General features: G+C 41.9%; 2 protein-coding genes across 3 annotated transcripts in view; both read right to left on the bottom strand.

Moving 5' to 3' along the window:
* Positions 1-4,742, bottom strand: part of lrpprc (leucine-rich pentatricopeptide repeat containing) — a 56,792-nt gene extending 52,050 nt beyond the window's left edge. Inside the window, exons 1-11 of the mRNA XM_071480166.1 lie at positions 4,530-4,742; positions 3,194-3,393; positions 2,812-2,934; positions 2,425-2,546; positions 2,051-2,109; positions 1,671-1,757; positions 1,432-1,558; positions 1,048-1,192; positions 708-865; positions 482-587; positions 65-172 (exon numbers count right to left, since the gene is read on the bottom strand). Of these exons, the coding sequence (XP_071336267.1) occupies positions 65-172; positions 482-587; positions 708-865; positions 1,048-1,192; positions 1,432-1,558; positions 1,671-1,757; positions 2,051-2,109; positions 2,425-2,546; positions 2,812-2,934; positions 3,194-3,393; positions 4,530-4,738 (1,444 nt within the window). The 5' untranslated portion in view covers positions 4,739-4,742. The remainder of the gene's footprint in view (positions 1-64; positions 173-481; positions 588-707; positions 866-1,047; positions 1,193-1,431; positions 1,559-1,670; positions 1,758-2,050; positions 2,110-2,424; positions 2,547-2,811; positions 2,935-3,193; positions 3,394-4,529) is intronic.
* A 936-nt stretch (positions 4,743-5,678) lies between these two features.
* On the bottom strand, positions 5,679-8,492 carry znhit2 (zinc finger, HIT-type containing 2). Of its 2 annotated transcripts, none has more exons than XM_071480165.1 (2): positions 8,366-8,492; positions 5,679-7,543 (listed from the first exon to the last, which is right to left on the bottom strand). In XM_071480165.1, the coding sequence occupies exon 2, from the start codon at positions 7,471-7,473 to the stop codon at positions 5,740-5,742; it is 1,734 nt and encodes a 577-aa protein (XP_071336266.1). In that variant the 5' UTR covers positions 7,474-7,543; positions 8,366-8,492; the 3' UTR covers positions 5,679-5,739. The 2 variants fall into 2 exon arrangements, with proteins under 2 accessions (XP_071336266.1, XP_071336265.1); XM_071480164.1 differs by having other exon boundaries at positions 8,356-8,436.
* Positions 8,493-17,313: the final 8,821 nt, after the last annotated feature.

The raw sequence follows: 17,313 nt of genomic DNA, 5'->3' as shown, positions 1-17,313 counted from the left end.
AACAAACGTCTGTATATTAAGTAGATGTAAATTTAAAAATCTGTGTGTGTGTGTGTGTTTGTACCAGCTGTGTTCTTGTCCTTCAAATGTGGACAGAGGAGGGGCCAGAAGTAGTGCGGCCTTATGGGAAAGCCCTGCTCCTTCAGTATCTTCATCAGCTCTACAGACGTACCTGTGGGGAGGAAAAAAAAAAAAAAAAAAAAAAATGATACCATTCACTTCAAAGATGTTTGCAGTTTTCCATCAGCGCAGTGATCTGATCCCTCACCTGTGTGTCACTTTGGATAAAAGCCAAATAAGTAAATGTGGTATAATTTATAGCTAAACATCTGTCGAGAGGCTAATGACTTAACACTGTCTTCAATATACCAATGCACGCAGATGAGGTCGCATGTTTAGAAATATTGAATAAAGACACATCCATGTGCAAGTGGATATAAAGGTCTCTCTAAATACAGGTAAATGAAAGCATGTGCTGTACCAGTCTTCTTGGCCTCCAGAGCACACTGCACAGAGAAGACGAGCGGCGTAGCGTGCAGATTTAACTCCTGGAGCTCTTTACAGTAGTGCCCAATCTTCTCTACTGCCTGTAGTTCACACACACACACACACACACACAAATCAAAAATTACATTTAAATATCAAAATTAATATTCAACACACACAATCTTAAAATGAATGCTAAAAGCCAAGTGCCAAATTTTTACCGTATCCATATTGACACAGTGTCTGAGGAAGAAGTTGCCCAGGTTGGGGGAGTCTGATGTCACACTATCAGGCTGCAGTGAGGGGAAATTCTTCAGGATGTGAAAAGCCGTGTCCTCCTGGCCCTGAGTGATGAGGCTCAGACACAAGTTGATAGCATCTAGGAGGACGACACATGCAGATTCTGCTCAGCCTCATCACACAATTAATACAGTATGACTACAAATACAAGTGATTAGTTGGAACCTTCATGAGTCAGACATCCGGTACTGGATGCTCATGCCAACAGTGCTGTGGAAAAACATGAGGTGTGTGTGTGTGTGTGTGTGTGCGCATGTTTACCTGGGACATAACCCCTCTCTTGCTTCAAGCGCTCAACCATCTCTGGGACGTGCTGCTGATGTCCGGCCTTGGCCAGAGTGAAGATGACCTGCATGACATCCCTGTCCATTAGAGTGCAGTCTGCACTCTCTGCTGCCTCCATTGTCTGACAAAGAGAGAGAGAGGGAGGAGGAAGAGGAGGGAAAGAGGAAGGATGGGGACGACGACAGGGAGGAACAGAGGGGAGTGTGTAGAAAAGAAGAAGAAATGGGGAGGGGGTGAAGAGGAGCAAACGGGGAGGAGAAGTACAGAGAGGAGTGGCAACCATTCCTTAGATACAAATGCTTACATGTAGAAAATATTCATCAGCATTGTCGTGAAAACAACCTAAATAAACACACACACCTTTTTCAGACTGTCCAGGTCTCCCTTTTCAGCGTAGGCGTTAAGCAGTGAGACGTAAGTGTCAGGACCCGGTTCAATTCCTGCTCCCCGCATCACAGTCAGGATGTTCTTTGAACTCTCCATGTCGCTGCACAGCGATAAAAGATGGCAGCTTGTTCAAAATCTAATTACTCCGGCATAACACTAATTATGTGCCATTAAATACAGTGGATGAAAAGAACAAAAGCAGTGACACTCACCCTGCACGAGCGTGGCCTGTCACCAGGGAGTTGAAAACAGCCTCAGTGATGGGTAAATCTTTGCTCTTCATGAAACCCAATATGGTGCTGAGAAATTAAAATGGGAAAAACTGATATATTCAAAAGGTATAACATCTTTCTGTTTCAAAAGACTGAAGCTGAAACCTTTCAGGGGTGGAAAAAAAAAAAAAAAATCAAGTAATATTTCTTTCACATACAAGGTCATCATACATTCAATAAGCTCAGTTCACATGAGCCAGCTTTTAAGATCGATGCTGTCTTGCAACTATCTGTCATCAAGTAGCAGTTGTCTGAGCTTCCCATCAGAACACGGACTCTGCTATTGGCTGGTTAATCCACAGAACACAGAGGTTGCTCACCTGGCTCCCTCGATGTCTCCATTTTGGCAGTAGGCTGCTATGAGTCTTTGGTAAGTAACCTGGGCAAAAAAGAGAAAAAAACGCAACAAAAATCAGCTTGAAATCACCAAATGTATAGGAACTTCTGAAACATCAGAGAGCAAAACTGCTGCTCTGTTCCACCTGGGGATTAGATAGGTGAGCTGCATTAGCATAATAAAATACATTTGGTGAAATAAAAGGCATTAAAAATTTAAAAAATCCATGACACTAGCTACAGTGAAGCAACTGCAGTAGACTACATCAACCAGAATCATCGGGATGTCTGATTCTGTTCCCATTGGTGGTTGACAGATTGAAGAGAACAGATCATTACTCCACAGCTCAGTACTCACTCTGTTGGGCTGGACTTTAGCTGCTTCCATCTTGACCAGGAAGTCAGTGGGGGAGAACTTGAACTCATTCTGAAGGTAAACCTTTAGCAGGGCGTTGTAGTGACTAACGTCATACTGAGCACCTGGGGAACACAATGAGGCAAACATGGCACAAAGCTGCTGGTAATTCTCATAAACCTTGTGTGATGATGATGACTTCTTATAAGTCACTTTTTGCATAACTTGTCCCAACTCCGTCCCGGTCTACTGAGACAAACTGAGACTCCTCTAATTGTTGAAATATTTGAAACCGTGCTTAAACACTGCTAAGTTCAGCAGCAGTGAACAGCCAGACAGCGCTTTTGATAACATGATGATCCAGTGGTGGCCATTGGTGCAGCCTCTTACCCAGCTCCTGCAGCTTCTCCCACACGCGATGTGCCAGCACAGTGCGTTCCTCCAGAGGCATCTCAGGCAGCAGGTTTCCACAGCTGCGCAGCAGCAACAAGGCCTGGTTACCACTGGGATACCCTGCAAACAGACAGTGAACAGAGGGTGAGGATGGATGAAGAGAGAGGGAAAAAAAGACAGGATAACAAATCATAATAACAAAATGTTTCTACAAATGACTTATCTCAGTTTACTGCCATATTACACTTAAGACTGGATGATGCCCTCAAGGATTCAGATGAAATAATACAACCAGCAGTTTGATAACGTAGTTAATAATAATGGTTGTACCTCTCTGTCTGACATCAGTCTTTCCCTGACTGTTGTTCTGCCTGCCTACCTGTCCTGCAGATGTCATGGAAGATGCGGAGCAGCAGGGTCTTGGTGATGCGGCCGGTCCTCCTCACAGAGGTGTCCAGCTTGTTCAGCGCCCAGTCAAACTGTTGGGTCTGCTTTGTCTGCACAACGCTGGCCTCATCCTTCTTCTCTGTGGCCACAGCGTAGCCGCGCACCCCCCCCACTGCATATGGCCACACACGGCTGTAGAGGATGAGAGAGTGACAGAAGGAGATGGTATAGGTTGTGGAGGAGAACGCATGAAAGAGAGTATGATCATTCAGAAGTAAGTGCTTCTGTGGATGCATGTGAGATACAAAACATTTTTCTCCAGCTGTCTTAAACTGTCTGTGTAGCACAGGATGTGTTGAGCAGTACACCTCATTTAAACTAGTGCAGATTAATACAACAGTCCTGCAATAAGTCCTAACTTCATGAACGTTGTTGACACAACTCATTGCTCATTTTAGATTATTTAGTTTGTGATGCTATTGAACTGCATTGCATTATACACAGAAATGCTTCTGCTATTTAGCCAAATATAAGCAGAATAATAGAATCACCTGTCCGTATAGTGCAACACAGCTCAACAGCATAAGAAACTACAGACCATAAAGTTGAATCAACACCTTATTATTACCATCATGAAGGAAGGATTTATTGCAGGCCTGCTGCGTTAGTTTCAACTAGGTGCACCTAATAAGCTGCTATCTGAGTGTTGATACACATAAATATAGCTCTGGATGCTCTACCATCTCAAAGGCTGCCTTATATTAGTTTAAGAGCCATGACCTTGAGAGAGAAAGCACCAGAAGAGTAAAGCATAAGTGCTACCCACCATCTTTAACATCACCTGAGTCCTGCAACCCTATAGTGCTACTTATTAATAAGATGCTTATCACTGACTGTCACAAGCACATCCAGTGTAGCTGTAGCATGCCAGCCTGGAGGGCTAATCTTCAATGATGGGCCTCTTGGAAGAGTTAACATGCAACTAAAGCTATTACAGAACAGGGGCATACACATGAGAAGGCTTCTTACAGCAACAATATCATTACAAACTCCACTAACGGGTTAAAGTGTGAAATAATGAGTTGTAAACATGGCTGAAAAGGCAGTTACACAACTTCTGATCATCACCTTATGTAAAACAGAGGCCATGTTTATTTCGACTCACTGCTAAGTAATGTTACATTGCAGGGATATTACATCGTGTCTAACACAATGCCACATGTGTTAGCTTTAATATCGCAGGTTATAATCATGTGGCTCTGACTGTCATTGAGCCTCAATGACATCCCTGCCCCATGCGTGGATCACAGTAACGGGCTGCGTGATACCTGCTGGACGCATTTTCCGACACTGGGCTGATTATTCGGGGACAACCTCCGGTCCGACTGACGCCGAGAGCTCCGCTGTGCAGCCGGCTGAGCGGCGGCCCGGTCCTGTTGGTCCCTGCGACCTGAAGCAAGCCCGAAGGCGAGAATTTGAGTAACCGGGCTGATCTCAAGAGTGCCGCCATGTTTGCTGTCGCAGCGTGGAAGGGCATCCGCACCATGTGACCGGTCAAAGAGACGTGAAGTATCGCGAGAATACCGACTGAAGGCATGAGGTTTTTTGTTTTGTTGTCCACTATTATCAACTGATCCCTTACATACCTCAGTAAATATACATAAGTATTATCAGTACAATGTGAAATGTAGTATCAAAGTACTTGTATGTTGCGACTAATATGATATTATTGTATGTATATATCAATGTGTAATGTTGGAACCAGGTTTAACTAATTCACGTACAGTTAGGCAGATTAGTCCAGTGGGGCAAAGCAGGCAACTGCCCCAGACTTCCAGCTGCCCTGTAAGGTTCAAGCATCATTTGAGTGTACATAATTGAAAATGTGCTCACCTGAAGTACAATATTAACTATGTCTAGTCCTTCATCTTGTGTCCCCTAGTCTTAAAGTGACTTTAAGACCAGACTCTTAGAGTGATCTGTGTCAAATCTATTGTTGCAACCTTCTTTCATTTATTTTTTTGTTCATATTGATTAATAATTAACAATTAATATGGCCATATAAACTCAAACTGTAAAACAAAGAGACTAATGCACACATGAAAAATAAATAAAATAGATTAAAAATAACAAGTTATATCTTAAAATTGTATGAACACAAAACCAGGTTGAAGAAAAATATCAACACCACGATTCTATTGTCCATTTGTGAACTTATATCTCATTTAATATTCTCACTTATCATAATCTTAGACTCTAGGGCTGTTTGTTTGTGTTTGTTAAATGTTTAAACTATAATTCCAATATCCATTCCTTTAATACAATAAACGCCTGCCTATAGTTTGCGGTGGCAACTATTATTATGCTAATAGACAATAATATTCAACTTATTTAAAACTTTTATTTATTCATATTTCTCAACCTGAACACAGTGTTACCAGATCTTTTGGTGGTTAAATTTCACAATGAGAAGATCATTTAGGTTTTCATTTGTTTTTATTACAATATTAACAAACATCAACATGTTCAACAAAGTCTTTATGAGCTCAGTTCTTCAATCAACTTACTATTCCCTCTCCTCTTCCCTTTCTTCAAGTTCTCCTCAACTACAGTCTTTGCCTTCTGCATGCTGTTCCTTACGCTCTCTCTTTTACTGTGTTCATTCCATAACTCCACAGCTAGTCTTTGAATCTGATGTGCATTGTCTAACACCCAAGCTTGAAAGAATTCACACTTCTTGCTTGCCTGGAAGTACTTCTGCCTCCTTGCCCGCTCCTCTCCCTCTTTAGGTAGGGCTGTTTTGGCCTGGGAGAGAACTGAGCGAAGCTGACTCAAGGCTGCCAGGCAGTATCCTGTGGAATCTTTTCCGTCTCTGCCGGTCATGATGTGAGCCACTGCTTTCACCGCCCTGGCTGGGGCCAGAGGATCCTCCTTGTCCAGGTACCCTCCACCCAAAATGAGAGTTTCTCCACAGTCTAAGGCCTCCTGGACAGAGTTGAACACCTTGCTTGAGCTCAGGGCCTCCGATAGAGCAAGAATCATGTCACAAAACTCAAACATCAGTGAATCGGTGTCACCGTTAAACAGGCACAGAGTGAAGGTGTAGGCAAAAAGTGCATTGACCAAACTATAGCATATCAGGGGAGATGGATTTGCACATAAAGAACTCAACTTTGGAATTTTTGCAGAAACTGGAGGCACAGTGGGAACTGTTGAACTTCCCTTGCTTGTTTCCTTTGTGGTTCTTTCTTTAATCTTTCTCAACTTTGTAGCTGTTTTCTCCTGTTTGTGAGCCCCTTCTTGTGATATCTTGACTTTATTATCAGCATCCTGTTCATCCACAGTTGTTGAATTTTCTCTCTCCAGTTTGCTCACCTCCTCCACCAGTGCGCTCCCTCCCTCGCCATGCTCCTCCCACCACAGCTTCCAGAGGGGGACCAGCCCGCCAACAGCTCCACGCTTCATCAGACTCATAAACGTCTCTTTCTCTTTGCTGTTGAGAACTTCCCACAGCTCCTCTTCTGAAAGTTTGTCAATATCCAGCCCTGAGAGTCGATCGGCCAAGTCCAGCTCCCCTTCTGCACTCTCAGAGTCCTCATCGATGTCTCCAGGCAGCGGCTCACCTCCCCCAAGCTCTTCCAGTTTCCTCAAAATAGCCTCAATCTCTGTTGCACTCCCTTCCTCTTCAGACTGTTGGAGCTCTGCTAACCTGGACAGGAGCTCCACAACCTGCACTTTCTCTGTTGCCTCTTCTTTCCCTTCCTCTGTGTCATCTGACACAATACCCACTTCTTTTAACAAACTTTCCATCCCCCCATCTGTCCTTTCTGCCTTTTGTTTTAGTCCCGCAAGAATTTCCTGCATTTTTCTTCTCCCCTCACTTTCTGTTTTCCCCATATCCTTCAGCTCCTCTAGAACAGACTCCTTGTAAAATTCCTCAGAGCACACAGAGTGATCTGGGCTCTGGTAGCAAGCCAAGCCGCAGTAAGGCAGGTTACACCGAGGACAGGTGTAGCAAGAGGGCTTACATTTACACAACATGCAGACTGCACTCCTCCTGGCATTGGCCCCATCCTCTGTAGCCTCCTCCTCTTGTGCCTTAGCTGGTGTGAGAAACTCCTCTTGTCCAGAAGCAACTCCTCTGGATGGGAGCAGAATCCCATCTCTGGTCACTGTGTCGGGCTCTGCATCAGTCCATTCCTCCTTTGGGCCAATGTCCGTCAGAAGACTCCTTACAGATGGAGGAAGTCTCCGTCTAATTAATGGATTCATTGGTGGTTGAACTGGGCTGAAGAACGATGTAGCAAAGCAAGAGAAGGGTCCAAATCAGGTAACCTATGAACTGAACAAATAATAAAAAATGTTAGCAGGATGTATGTAATCCTCAGTTATGTTAGTGTAACAAAGTAAATTTGACAGCTTGAGATGACACTGAAGTCAGCTTACGATTCAGCACTTCAAGGAAAAGTTAAGGGAAACTTAAACAACACAGAGTGACTGACTCTCCGTTTTTGATCCACTTTGTGAGAGGATGTTAGACATTGAATGGAGATCTTTAACGCTGTTTTAAACCCACTTTCAGATTTGTAAAAACGTATAAAAGCAAATCTTAATGTGTTTTTTCATCCAGACCACACAGGACCAGGTCTACATCCAAAACTTTAGACCTGTAAAACCTAGACTAGATTAACCCAGAGAAGCTAAAGGCTTCACCATGAATAAAGTACTTAATATGATATGAGAAGAAACGCTGATACCTGCCGGTAAATTCTGTTACAGCGACATCAAAAAGTGATATTCAACAAAGTGAAATAAAAAACAATATGATCACACGAATAGAACCGAAAAGGAAAAAAATATCAATTATTTCCGATGACTGAAGTCGGGAATTATTGTTATGTTTCTTTCAGCTCTCAGCTTTAACCCAGAGAGGCTGAAGGCTGATTGAGACACAGTGACAGCTTTAATTTGTGCTTAATTTAAGCTAATGTTAATTTTGCTAACATTAGCGCAACGCAGCGTGTACTTTATGTAGCTTTACACCCGTGACCGATTTAAAAACACATTAAGGTCGTAAAGCAGGTTTTGCCAGCAACATCCAAGGTCAATATAACAGTCTGTCTTCAATGTTACTGTAATAACTTAAACAACAACCTGAACGTACTTCATTTGCAGCAGCAGCAACGTTTCACGTTTGTTGTCCCTGTCAAGCCGAGATGTCGCCTTTTGATGACGTATTGACTTCTTCTTCTTCTTCTTCTTCTTCTTCTTCTTCTTCTTCTTCTTCTTCTCTGAGGTTTGCGGCAGTTGGGATCCACATTATCACATTACTGCCACCCTCGGTTTCTATTCTCCCTCGGTGTCCATGAAGTTTAAATCTTTCCAGTCCCGTCATTCTTAAAACGAAATGACCACTTCCTCCCCTGAACACCGTCTCCACATTATACTTAACTTAACATACCCACTCTGTTTTGGATTGCGTGTCATGTCCATTAATTGCATTATCTCAATTAGTACTGCTACCACAAGTACCTCTATACGTCTAAAAATCCATCTAATGAGATATTTTGCGATAAATTTGATCTTACCTGTGCATTTAGAGCATGTAACACAGTGATTATGGCCATTTCAATTCCACTTAGAACAATGTTTCAAGCAAGGAATTGGCCAATCAGTTTATTAGAAATGTTTTTAATAATATATCCTTATGAGCTGACATGAAAATCCGCTCTACAAGAATACAGAGAAAAAAAAAACTATTTGTTTTATCCAATTCCACCAAAAGCCAAAGAAGTGAGCTTTAAATTACTCAATAACATCTATCAATTAAGCAATGATTTATTGCTTAAAGGAATTAATTAATTAATTAATTGGCACATGGGAAATGTGTGTGGAACTCACATTTTATTACAATTAGTGGCAATAAAACATTGCTTCCTCAATGTAAATTTGTATTCCCAACAAATTCTGTTAAATGAAGAAGTATTATACAGGTTTGTTCATAATACATATCTCACAAGCTCTTACACCCAGAACTTTGCTGAACATTTAATGTTTACAATCCACATCAAGAACAAACTAAGTGAAAAGAACACAACCTTCCCCCTTCACTCTGACATACAGGCCCATATATCTTGTCCAGTTCTGAAACTTGAAATGTTTGTAATGTCTGCACATGTTATTTTATCCATCAATTTCTCTGGAAACCTGAAATTGGTTTTATAAACAGAGAATGTTTTCAGTGTGAACTGCTGACCGACTGAATGAACAAATCTATCATATTTGTACCACGAGGCCCTACCACTGGTGCTGCCCACACAGCTGAATGGTTTGTTTACTCCAAATAAAGACGGTCGATTCCAAACCTCAGCTTATCCGTGGACTTCTCCGGCAACTAAATGATTGAACAAACTGTTGTCATGCTGGAAAGTCGTGATGTTATTGAAGCTAGAGTCCCCTTGTTTTTGGAAAGCACCCAGCTAGATTTGAATGACTCATCACAAACATTTATACGTGACAGTAACTGACTGTCCCTCCATCTAACTCTCTGTCAGTCTGCGTGTGCATTATGCATGTCCGTCTGTTTGTGTGTCTTTCTGATGGTGCTGAGTTTCTATGTCTCCCATGGGGCTGTTTGCTCTGAGGTGATTGTCTCCTGCAGGGGGTCAAGCATGGTAAAGGTCATGCAGGTGGGGAGTTGTCAGATGGCTGTCCACCCCTCACTGGGCCAAGGGGTTCACGTGCCGCCTGTCAAAGCCCGTGGGGAAAGGGGGAGGAGGAGGGGGGTCTGTGGTTGGCGTGTGCCATGCTGTCTTGGCCCCGCCCCTGGCTGCCATGCCAGCAGTCCTGGGTAGGCTGCTGCCTCCTTGTGTCTCCTTTATTCTTCCCTGGCATGTCCTGTGACATGTTAGTACCCCCAACACTGAATCCACAAGCTTACTGACTGTTGGACTGTTGATATGTAGTAATGCAGAATCTCATCCAGGGTCATCGAGGCTCGCAAACACTTTTTGTCCTCTTTATAAGAGTCTAGTCACAGGTTAGGCATTTGGCACAGACACACACACACACACACACACACAGAGACACACACAAATCCCGCTGTCTGCCACCAGCTGATAGGTGACAGGGAACAGGCTCTGCCTTTTGGGCATGTCCAGCCCTGGCATGTCTCGTGCTGTCTACTGTACAGCAGCAGGGTGTGTGTGTGTGTGTGTGAGTGTGTGTGTGTGAGTGTGTGTGTCTGCAGTAAAAGAGAGTTGACCTATGTTGATTTAGACTGTTCTGTCACCTGTCAGCTCATAAAGAATCTGGCATTATAGGGCACCCAAAACAGAGACTGTATGTGTTGGGGGAAGGGAGAGTGGGGGCCCTGTCCGTATCTATTGTCCAGTTTCTATTTGTGCAGCTAGAAGCACGTGTTTCATCTTGACTGACTGACTTTTCCACATAACAATCAAATTTGAACTTTTTCTTCTAACATTATCAACATGAGGAAATTAACATTGACATCGTGAAGATATCTCAAGATAAAATGACTAGAATCCCGCTTAATGCACACAATAAGATGACAGATTAAAACTCTTTATAGGAGCGTCCTGGCCGGTTTTGCAGCAGCACATGTAGACCACAGAGGCTGCACTACATATAACACACTTATAATGAAATCATCATCAAAATACGAGAGAATAATTACAGATCAATAAAATAGATATGATGAGTAGAGATGAGTAGAAGGATAATAAAAAAAAGATAAAATAACAGCACTCAATATACAGATACAAAAACAGAAACATAATAGATTAAAATTCATGAAAAGTAAGTACATAAAATAGACAGATAAAATAACAATACCATTGACCCTGACCAACACAATATATACTAACATTTAAATGATATGGAGTAAACTTAGGAACTGGGGGCTCCGAGCAGTTTCTCACTTTGCCCTGTTGGTGATCTAACAACTGAGAAGCATTGTCGGCTCACTCAGAGAGCCAAATCAGAGACAACGTTCTTGCGAGGAGATGAAGTGTAAGGTTCCTGAAGTACTTTCAGAATAAACTGTAGTTACCAGCCTGACTTGGATTAATAAGACAGTGTTAATAATAAGCTAAGATGCTAAGAATAGAGTGCACTGATGAATGTGGTTCAAGATGTCTGTGAGTGAATCAGTGAGTCACAGATCATGTGGTGGTGGAAGGTGTATTCCACCCGACAACTGAAACCTGACATGGCAACAACATCCTCTTTCCCCTTCACCCTCTCATCTGCCTTTCATCTCTCCTCCATTTACCCTTTTTGTGAATGAACCCAGGAATGTAAGCTCAGCTCCCCCAGCATGAAAGCATCAATGTACTTCTTCAATAATTCACCTCCAGGATCCATTATTTACCTATTATTTTCACCTCTTCACAAGAAGGCTTTGCTGTGCCTCCTCCTCCTCCTCCTCCTCCTTCTCTCCTTTAATTGACGACCTTTGCCAGGTCACTCAATCCATATAAACAAATCCCTGTTTCCTGTGCCGCTTCTTGATCTGCTTCGACCAGCAGACTCTCCCTCTAAGTGTGTGTACGTGTGTGTGTGTGCTGGGTGCAGCGCAGCGTGTGATGTGCTAAAACACAGGTAGATGGAGCGGTACCCTCTCAGTGACCTAAAGCGGCTATTGACAGCAGTGACGGTAGAAACAAGCAGGAAGAAGGAAAAAGAAACCTCACAGCACTCCAGAAGTCAACTTTCTGTCTGTGTCTTGGTAGGAAACAAAGGGTCCAATGTATCTCAGTAGTCTACACCAGTAATTTCAAGTACTATTGCTTTTCTACAACAGTGGTTTCGTGTACTGTTATTTTTGCAACTCCAGACTTGAGACTTTTTTCTAGTATTTAATGGTTATCTCACATTTCCCTCTCACATATGTCTCTGTCTGTCTCACTGTCGACTGTCCATAAATAAGGGCGAGATAGGTAGATCTCAAATTACAAACTTTGGTCTCTCTGTGAATTTGAGTCTCATTAACCTTTTCTTTTATTATTATTATTTAATTTATCCATGATTTTATAATCGCAGTTCTGATTTGGAGCATACTTTAGTTTGTCTGTAATTATACCTATCTAACTTTGTGAAGACACTTATCAAGAAGAATATTTTTTTATCTCAATGAGTCTCTCCTGGCTAAATAAAGGTGAAATAAATATATACATTCCAATATTTTTTAAAAATCATGTTTTTTTTTTTACTTTCATTTTTTTTTAAATTTTGCACTTATACAAACTGAATAAAGACAGATGACACATTTTTGAACATTAATTGCTCAAAATGAATATTGAATAAAATATAGGAAAATTGTGAACACTGGGTTTATAGTTTGCAGAATTTTTGGTAGCAGATTGTAGAACAAGTGAACCAAAGTGCTCGATGTAATAATAGTGCAAATTTTCTGTTCAAGTTACAGACGTAACAAGAAAAGATGTGGAGCAATGACATTCAAAGCAAACAGTGGTTGGTCATCACAAGCTCAGAAGTTCACATTTTAAATTCCAGTGAAGATCCCAAAGATATCAAAATAGCCTACATCAGGCTGAATTTACAGTGAATATGACTCCCAGGAGATTTCATGCATCTGTGCAGACATGAGTAAGTCACCCAGTGTAAACATTTACTCTGGCTGCAATGAAGAGTTGGAACAAGCAAGGCCAGTATGTGAAACATCATCAGGATGACACCAGTAATATGTTTAAAAATGCTGTTTTTCTATTCTTGTTCATAACAAGCCTGACCTATCTCTGGCTTCTCATGACTTGAGAGAAAGTCTCAGTGAGTCTTCCATGTCTTTCCCTCTACTCCCCCCCTTCTCTCTCTCCTTCTCCATCACACCATTCCCGCAGGAGCAAACCTGAGACTGAGTGTGTATCGGTGCATCACCCGCCTCCATCTGTCTAACCTCCAGCCCCGCCTTTCCTCCATCCCCACGAGAGGGAACAGTGGATCAAGAAAAGGGGAGGAATGGATGAAGGAGCGAGGGAGCGAAAGAGAGAAGTGTGTCTGTGTCCCAAAGGATTGGTCTCTGTCTGTCTAAATCAGGAAGTGAGAATGTGACGGCAGGAGAGACAGAGCAGAGACATCCCTTCAGTGTGTGTGTGTGTGTGTGTGTGTGTGAGAGTGTATTTCTGCATGGACCTTGTTGAGCTGAGGTGTCATATATGTGAAGATCACAGCTTCACGCTAGTGGCAACCAGGGATGACGCTCTAAATCGCTGAAATGCCGGAGACAACCGTGCTGTGATATGTTGTGTGTGAATGTGTTTGTGTGAATGTGAACGTGTCCACGGGTGTGGGTGTGTGTCTTGTGGGACATTTGATGGAGATTAATACCACTTTTAGAATCTGAAAGTGCAAATGTTATCAAGTATGTCACCTTTGAAAAAAAGAGGGATTGACATTGTCTCATCTCAAACCTGACGTACACACACACACACACACACACACACACACACACACACACACACACACACACACAGCTTTATTTCAGCCATTCATGACTTCTTGTTATGTTTCAACCATTTGTCTTGTAACTTTAGCAAACATTTTCAGCTTTATTCTTTCAGCTAACCATTTCAGTCATCTGACACATAGGTTTAACACTAGCTATGCTCATCCATTACTTATAGCTAACTATTCTGACTTTTTCACATTTCATTTAGCTATTTATTTCACCCATTTATCCATTGCTTCTGCTAAACTGTTTCAACTTTATCCATTAGCTATATGCACCATTTATGTATTACTTTTAGCTATCTATTACAACCATCTATGTATTACTTTTAGCTAGTGATTTAGCTTCACACACTCTCATTTGCAAAAATGCAAAATCTCTATCAGATTAGCTGAGCTACTTCACAATTTTTCCAAGCACAGTTTTGGTGACTCAAGTGCCCCCTGAGGTACAAGAATCCTTATCAAATGCACACACACAAACACACCTAACAACATTACACACTCTCTCTCTCTGTGGATGGATAATTAGATAGACACAGGGCCGTCTCTCTGTTTCCCCTCACATATAAAGCTACATGAATGTAGGCCAACTCACTGTCGGCTTCACTTCCCTCTCAGCGCAGTCAAAACAACACACTCCTCGTTTGTCTCCTCCTGTTTATCAACCTCCATCTATCTCTTGTTACCTCTATCTATCTTTAACTCTCTCCTTTGTGAGGTGTGAGTCATGAAGAATTGTCTGGCAGATCAACAAAACAACTGTTCCCGTGATCAGGCAGCACACACGCGCGCGCACACACACACACACACACACACAGACGCTTGCTCACACACTGAGGCTGATATAGTTACAGTCACATCATTATATTCGTATTAGCAGGGAAAACCCTTCATGCTCCAACACCTACATGCCTTCACCGCATGCTATCTCCTGTTCCTGATGTGTGCTCTAACTAATTTGTGTTTGTGTGTGTGTGTGTGTGAGTGTGAGTGTGATCTGTCCTGTCTTGACAGCTCACGCTTGACACACACATATACATGGCATAATATGTTTATCAAAATGTATTATTCTCAGTCATCTACTCTATATGTTTCACAAAGCAGGATGTTACACAGATATTTTTTATTAACTGTAGAGAGCAAGGAATAAAGGACGTCAATGCACTGATGCGAAAAGCCTATTTATAGGCAAATAGTACAGTAGTATCACCATTTTCGACATTTGCTTCTATTCATGCAACAAATTAATGATTCAGAATACATCTGAACGAAACCAAATTTAGGAAAATGCTGTTTGTATATTTTCTGTATGAACATTTGCTAATTTGTCTTACCTGGAAAAAAAAATCCTCTAATAGATATGAAGTAATTTGTTAGACTAATAAAAAGAAAAACTGGGTTTTAGTAAGAACATTTTTCATTTTTTTAACACACAGAAAAGAGTGTTATCTGCACAAGCACACGACCACTGTAGGATGCTGACATATTCTGATTGGGATCTGATTTCTTAGAAATCCACTGTAAGAAATACAGCAGCAACTGACATGTGACATGACAAAGATGTCACATGCCTTTTTGCTGCTGTCTGTCATCCACCTCATATTTCATATTTCATAGCCGACTCTGATGTACTCACACACCTTAGCTGTCAGTCTTCTTTTCAGTTTTTTAAAATATTTTATATGAAAGAGCTGTGGACACGGTGCATAGCACAATTTCATTTTTATCCAGGTTTGTGCCAAATGATAATTGATAATGACCATTTATGTTACACTCTACTGACCCTTTGAGCTTCTTTCTGTCACCAGGCTGCCTTCACCATTCCCCATGGTTTGATTTGCTTTAGTGGTCTTCAGCTGCTTCTGTGTTATCTATTTTAACTCAGATTCATTACTTTGGTGACAATTGTGTCTTACAAAAGGCTTGGATGGAAACAACCTTGAAGACCTTTGAATGTGCCTTAAGGTACCACAATGAAAAATAACAATTTGCATGTTTAACATTTACAGAAGAAGATCTTTATGAGCAAAAGAGCTGTTTCAAACCCGAAATGGACCAAATGAAAGGGTGAAGCAGACAACTACAGTAATAAAGAGTCCTTTCTCGTTTCAAATTCCTCTGATTTTTTCTGCAATGTAAATGTATATGTTAATATTGTGAAGAAACACTGATTCAGTCACACATAACAACTTCATAACACAAACTCAGACACAAATGGATAAAGTATTCCTCCATTTGCATAATATAATAGGCCTTATGATTTTTATTGTTACTGGTTTTTTTTGGGGTTATTTTGAAGCACAGGTAGAGTACCACAATATCAGTTCACTGAATATCAGGACAAATAATGCCAAAGAACCGATCACACACACTGAACAAAGGATACGAGCGTGTTGCACGTGCATGTTCGTTTTAGGCGAGGCTGGGCAACACAATAGAGGAACTCTTTCCAATATTGGGGAAGGGACAGGGGGGCACTTGGCATTTTGGGCATGCACATAATCACACACTCTGACTGTGTTAGTGTTAGCTGGAAAAGGTTGTGTGTTAGCGTGTTTGACAGCGCTCCGACCCTGGCTGCGATGTTGACATTAGTGGACCAGGACACATCACCTCTGCTTTGGGAAAAGGCCTACGGTGAGCCTGCCCTCAAACACAGCAAGGGGTACTGTGCATGTGTGTGCGTGTGTGTGTGTGTGTGTAGTAGTGGTCCACAGTTATAGTCTTTGTAAAACTAAAAGCACTACAGATATCTACAGTGGTTTAAACACCTGCTAATGCCCGAACAGATTAACTGGTAGCTCTCCAATGCATATTTGTGTGTTTGAAACATAAAGTGATGTCGGTACTGTGGCTCACATTCAGTGTCTCGGGTTAAAAAATAACTGTTGTGTGTTTTCAGATGGTGGTGTGAATTCTGTTGGCAGGTGAGAACACTTTCCTGGAGTTTTAAGGAAGCTTTCTTTTCACAGTTTTCGACACAAAAGTGAAGACAAAACACACATCTTTGAAACCTTCCCTGCTCTAATCTTTCTCAGCCAAGAGGTGAGGAGAGAAGTTTCCCCCCCCTCAGAGTGGCGAGTTTCACCTCTTGTGAGCCTGTTGTCGACTTTACTTTTCTCACTGCCGTCCAGAAATCAAATCCGATCAAGTTTTATATTCTGTAAATTGTCACTGTGCCAACTCTGGAGGACTGAGTGAATGGAGGAGGACAGCGAGACGCAAACAAACAAGCAAGTGGATGAATAACCCAACGCTGATGTCAACAGCGTGCCTGTCATCGTCGGAGGAGACACAGGCCCTCTCAACTGTGACGTGCAATCGGTACACGGGAAAAGGAAGTATAGGTCAACAAAAATGATACAGAGCAAACTAATGGGAAAAGAATTCATTCATCTGAAATCTGCCTCAACTGTAACACTCAATGTTTTTCTCTCATTTTCTTCCATCTCGTCGTCTCATTAACACTTGTTGTGTGTGTGTGTGTGTGTGTGTGTGTGTGTGTGTGTATGTGTGTGTGTGTGCTTCACATGTGTTTGTATGAGCACATATGTATGGAGTCCAGAGCTCCCTTTTGATTTATGTGGTGTGGAATGTCAGGCATGTCTCCTCGCATTAGGG

This window comes from Trachinotus anak, unplaced genomic scaffold, assembly GCF_046630095.1.
Source record: "Trachinotus anak isolate AG129_WGS33_773 ecotype Australia unplaced genomic scaffold, CSIRO_AGI_Tana_v1 ptg000007l, whole genome shotgun sequence".
NCBI classification, from domain to species: Eukaryota; Metazoa; Chordata; class Actinopteri; order Carangiformes; family Carangidae; genus Trachinotus; species Trachinotus anak.
Note: the sequence above shows the minus strand (reverse complement) of the source record. Positions and strands in the feature narration are given on the sequence as shown.

What these genes read in the sequence shown, in the direction of transcription:
- znhit2 (XM_071480165.1), bottom strand. Translation starts at nt 7,473, where the DNA reads ATGAATCCATTAATTAGACGGAGACTTCCTCCATCTGTAAGGAGTCTT.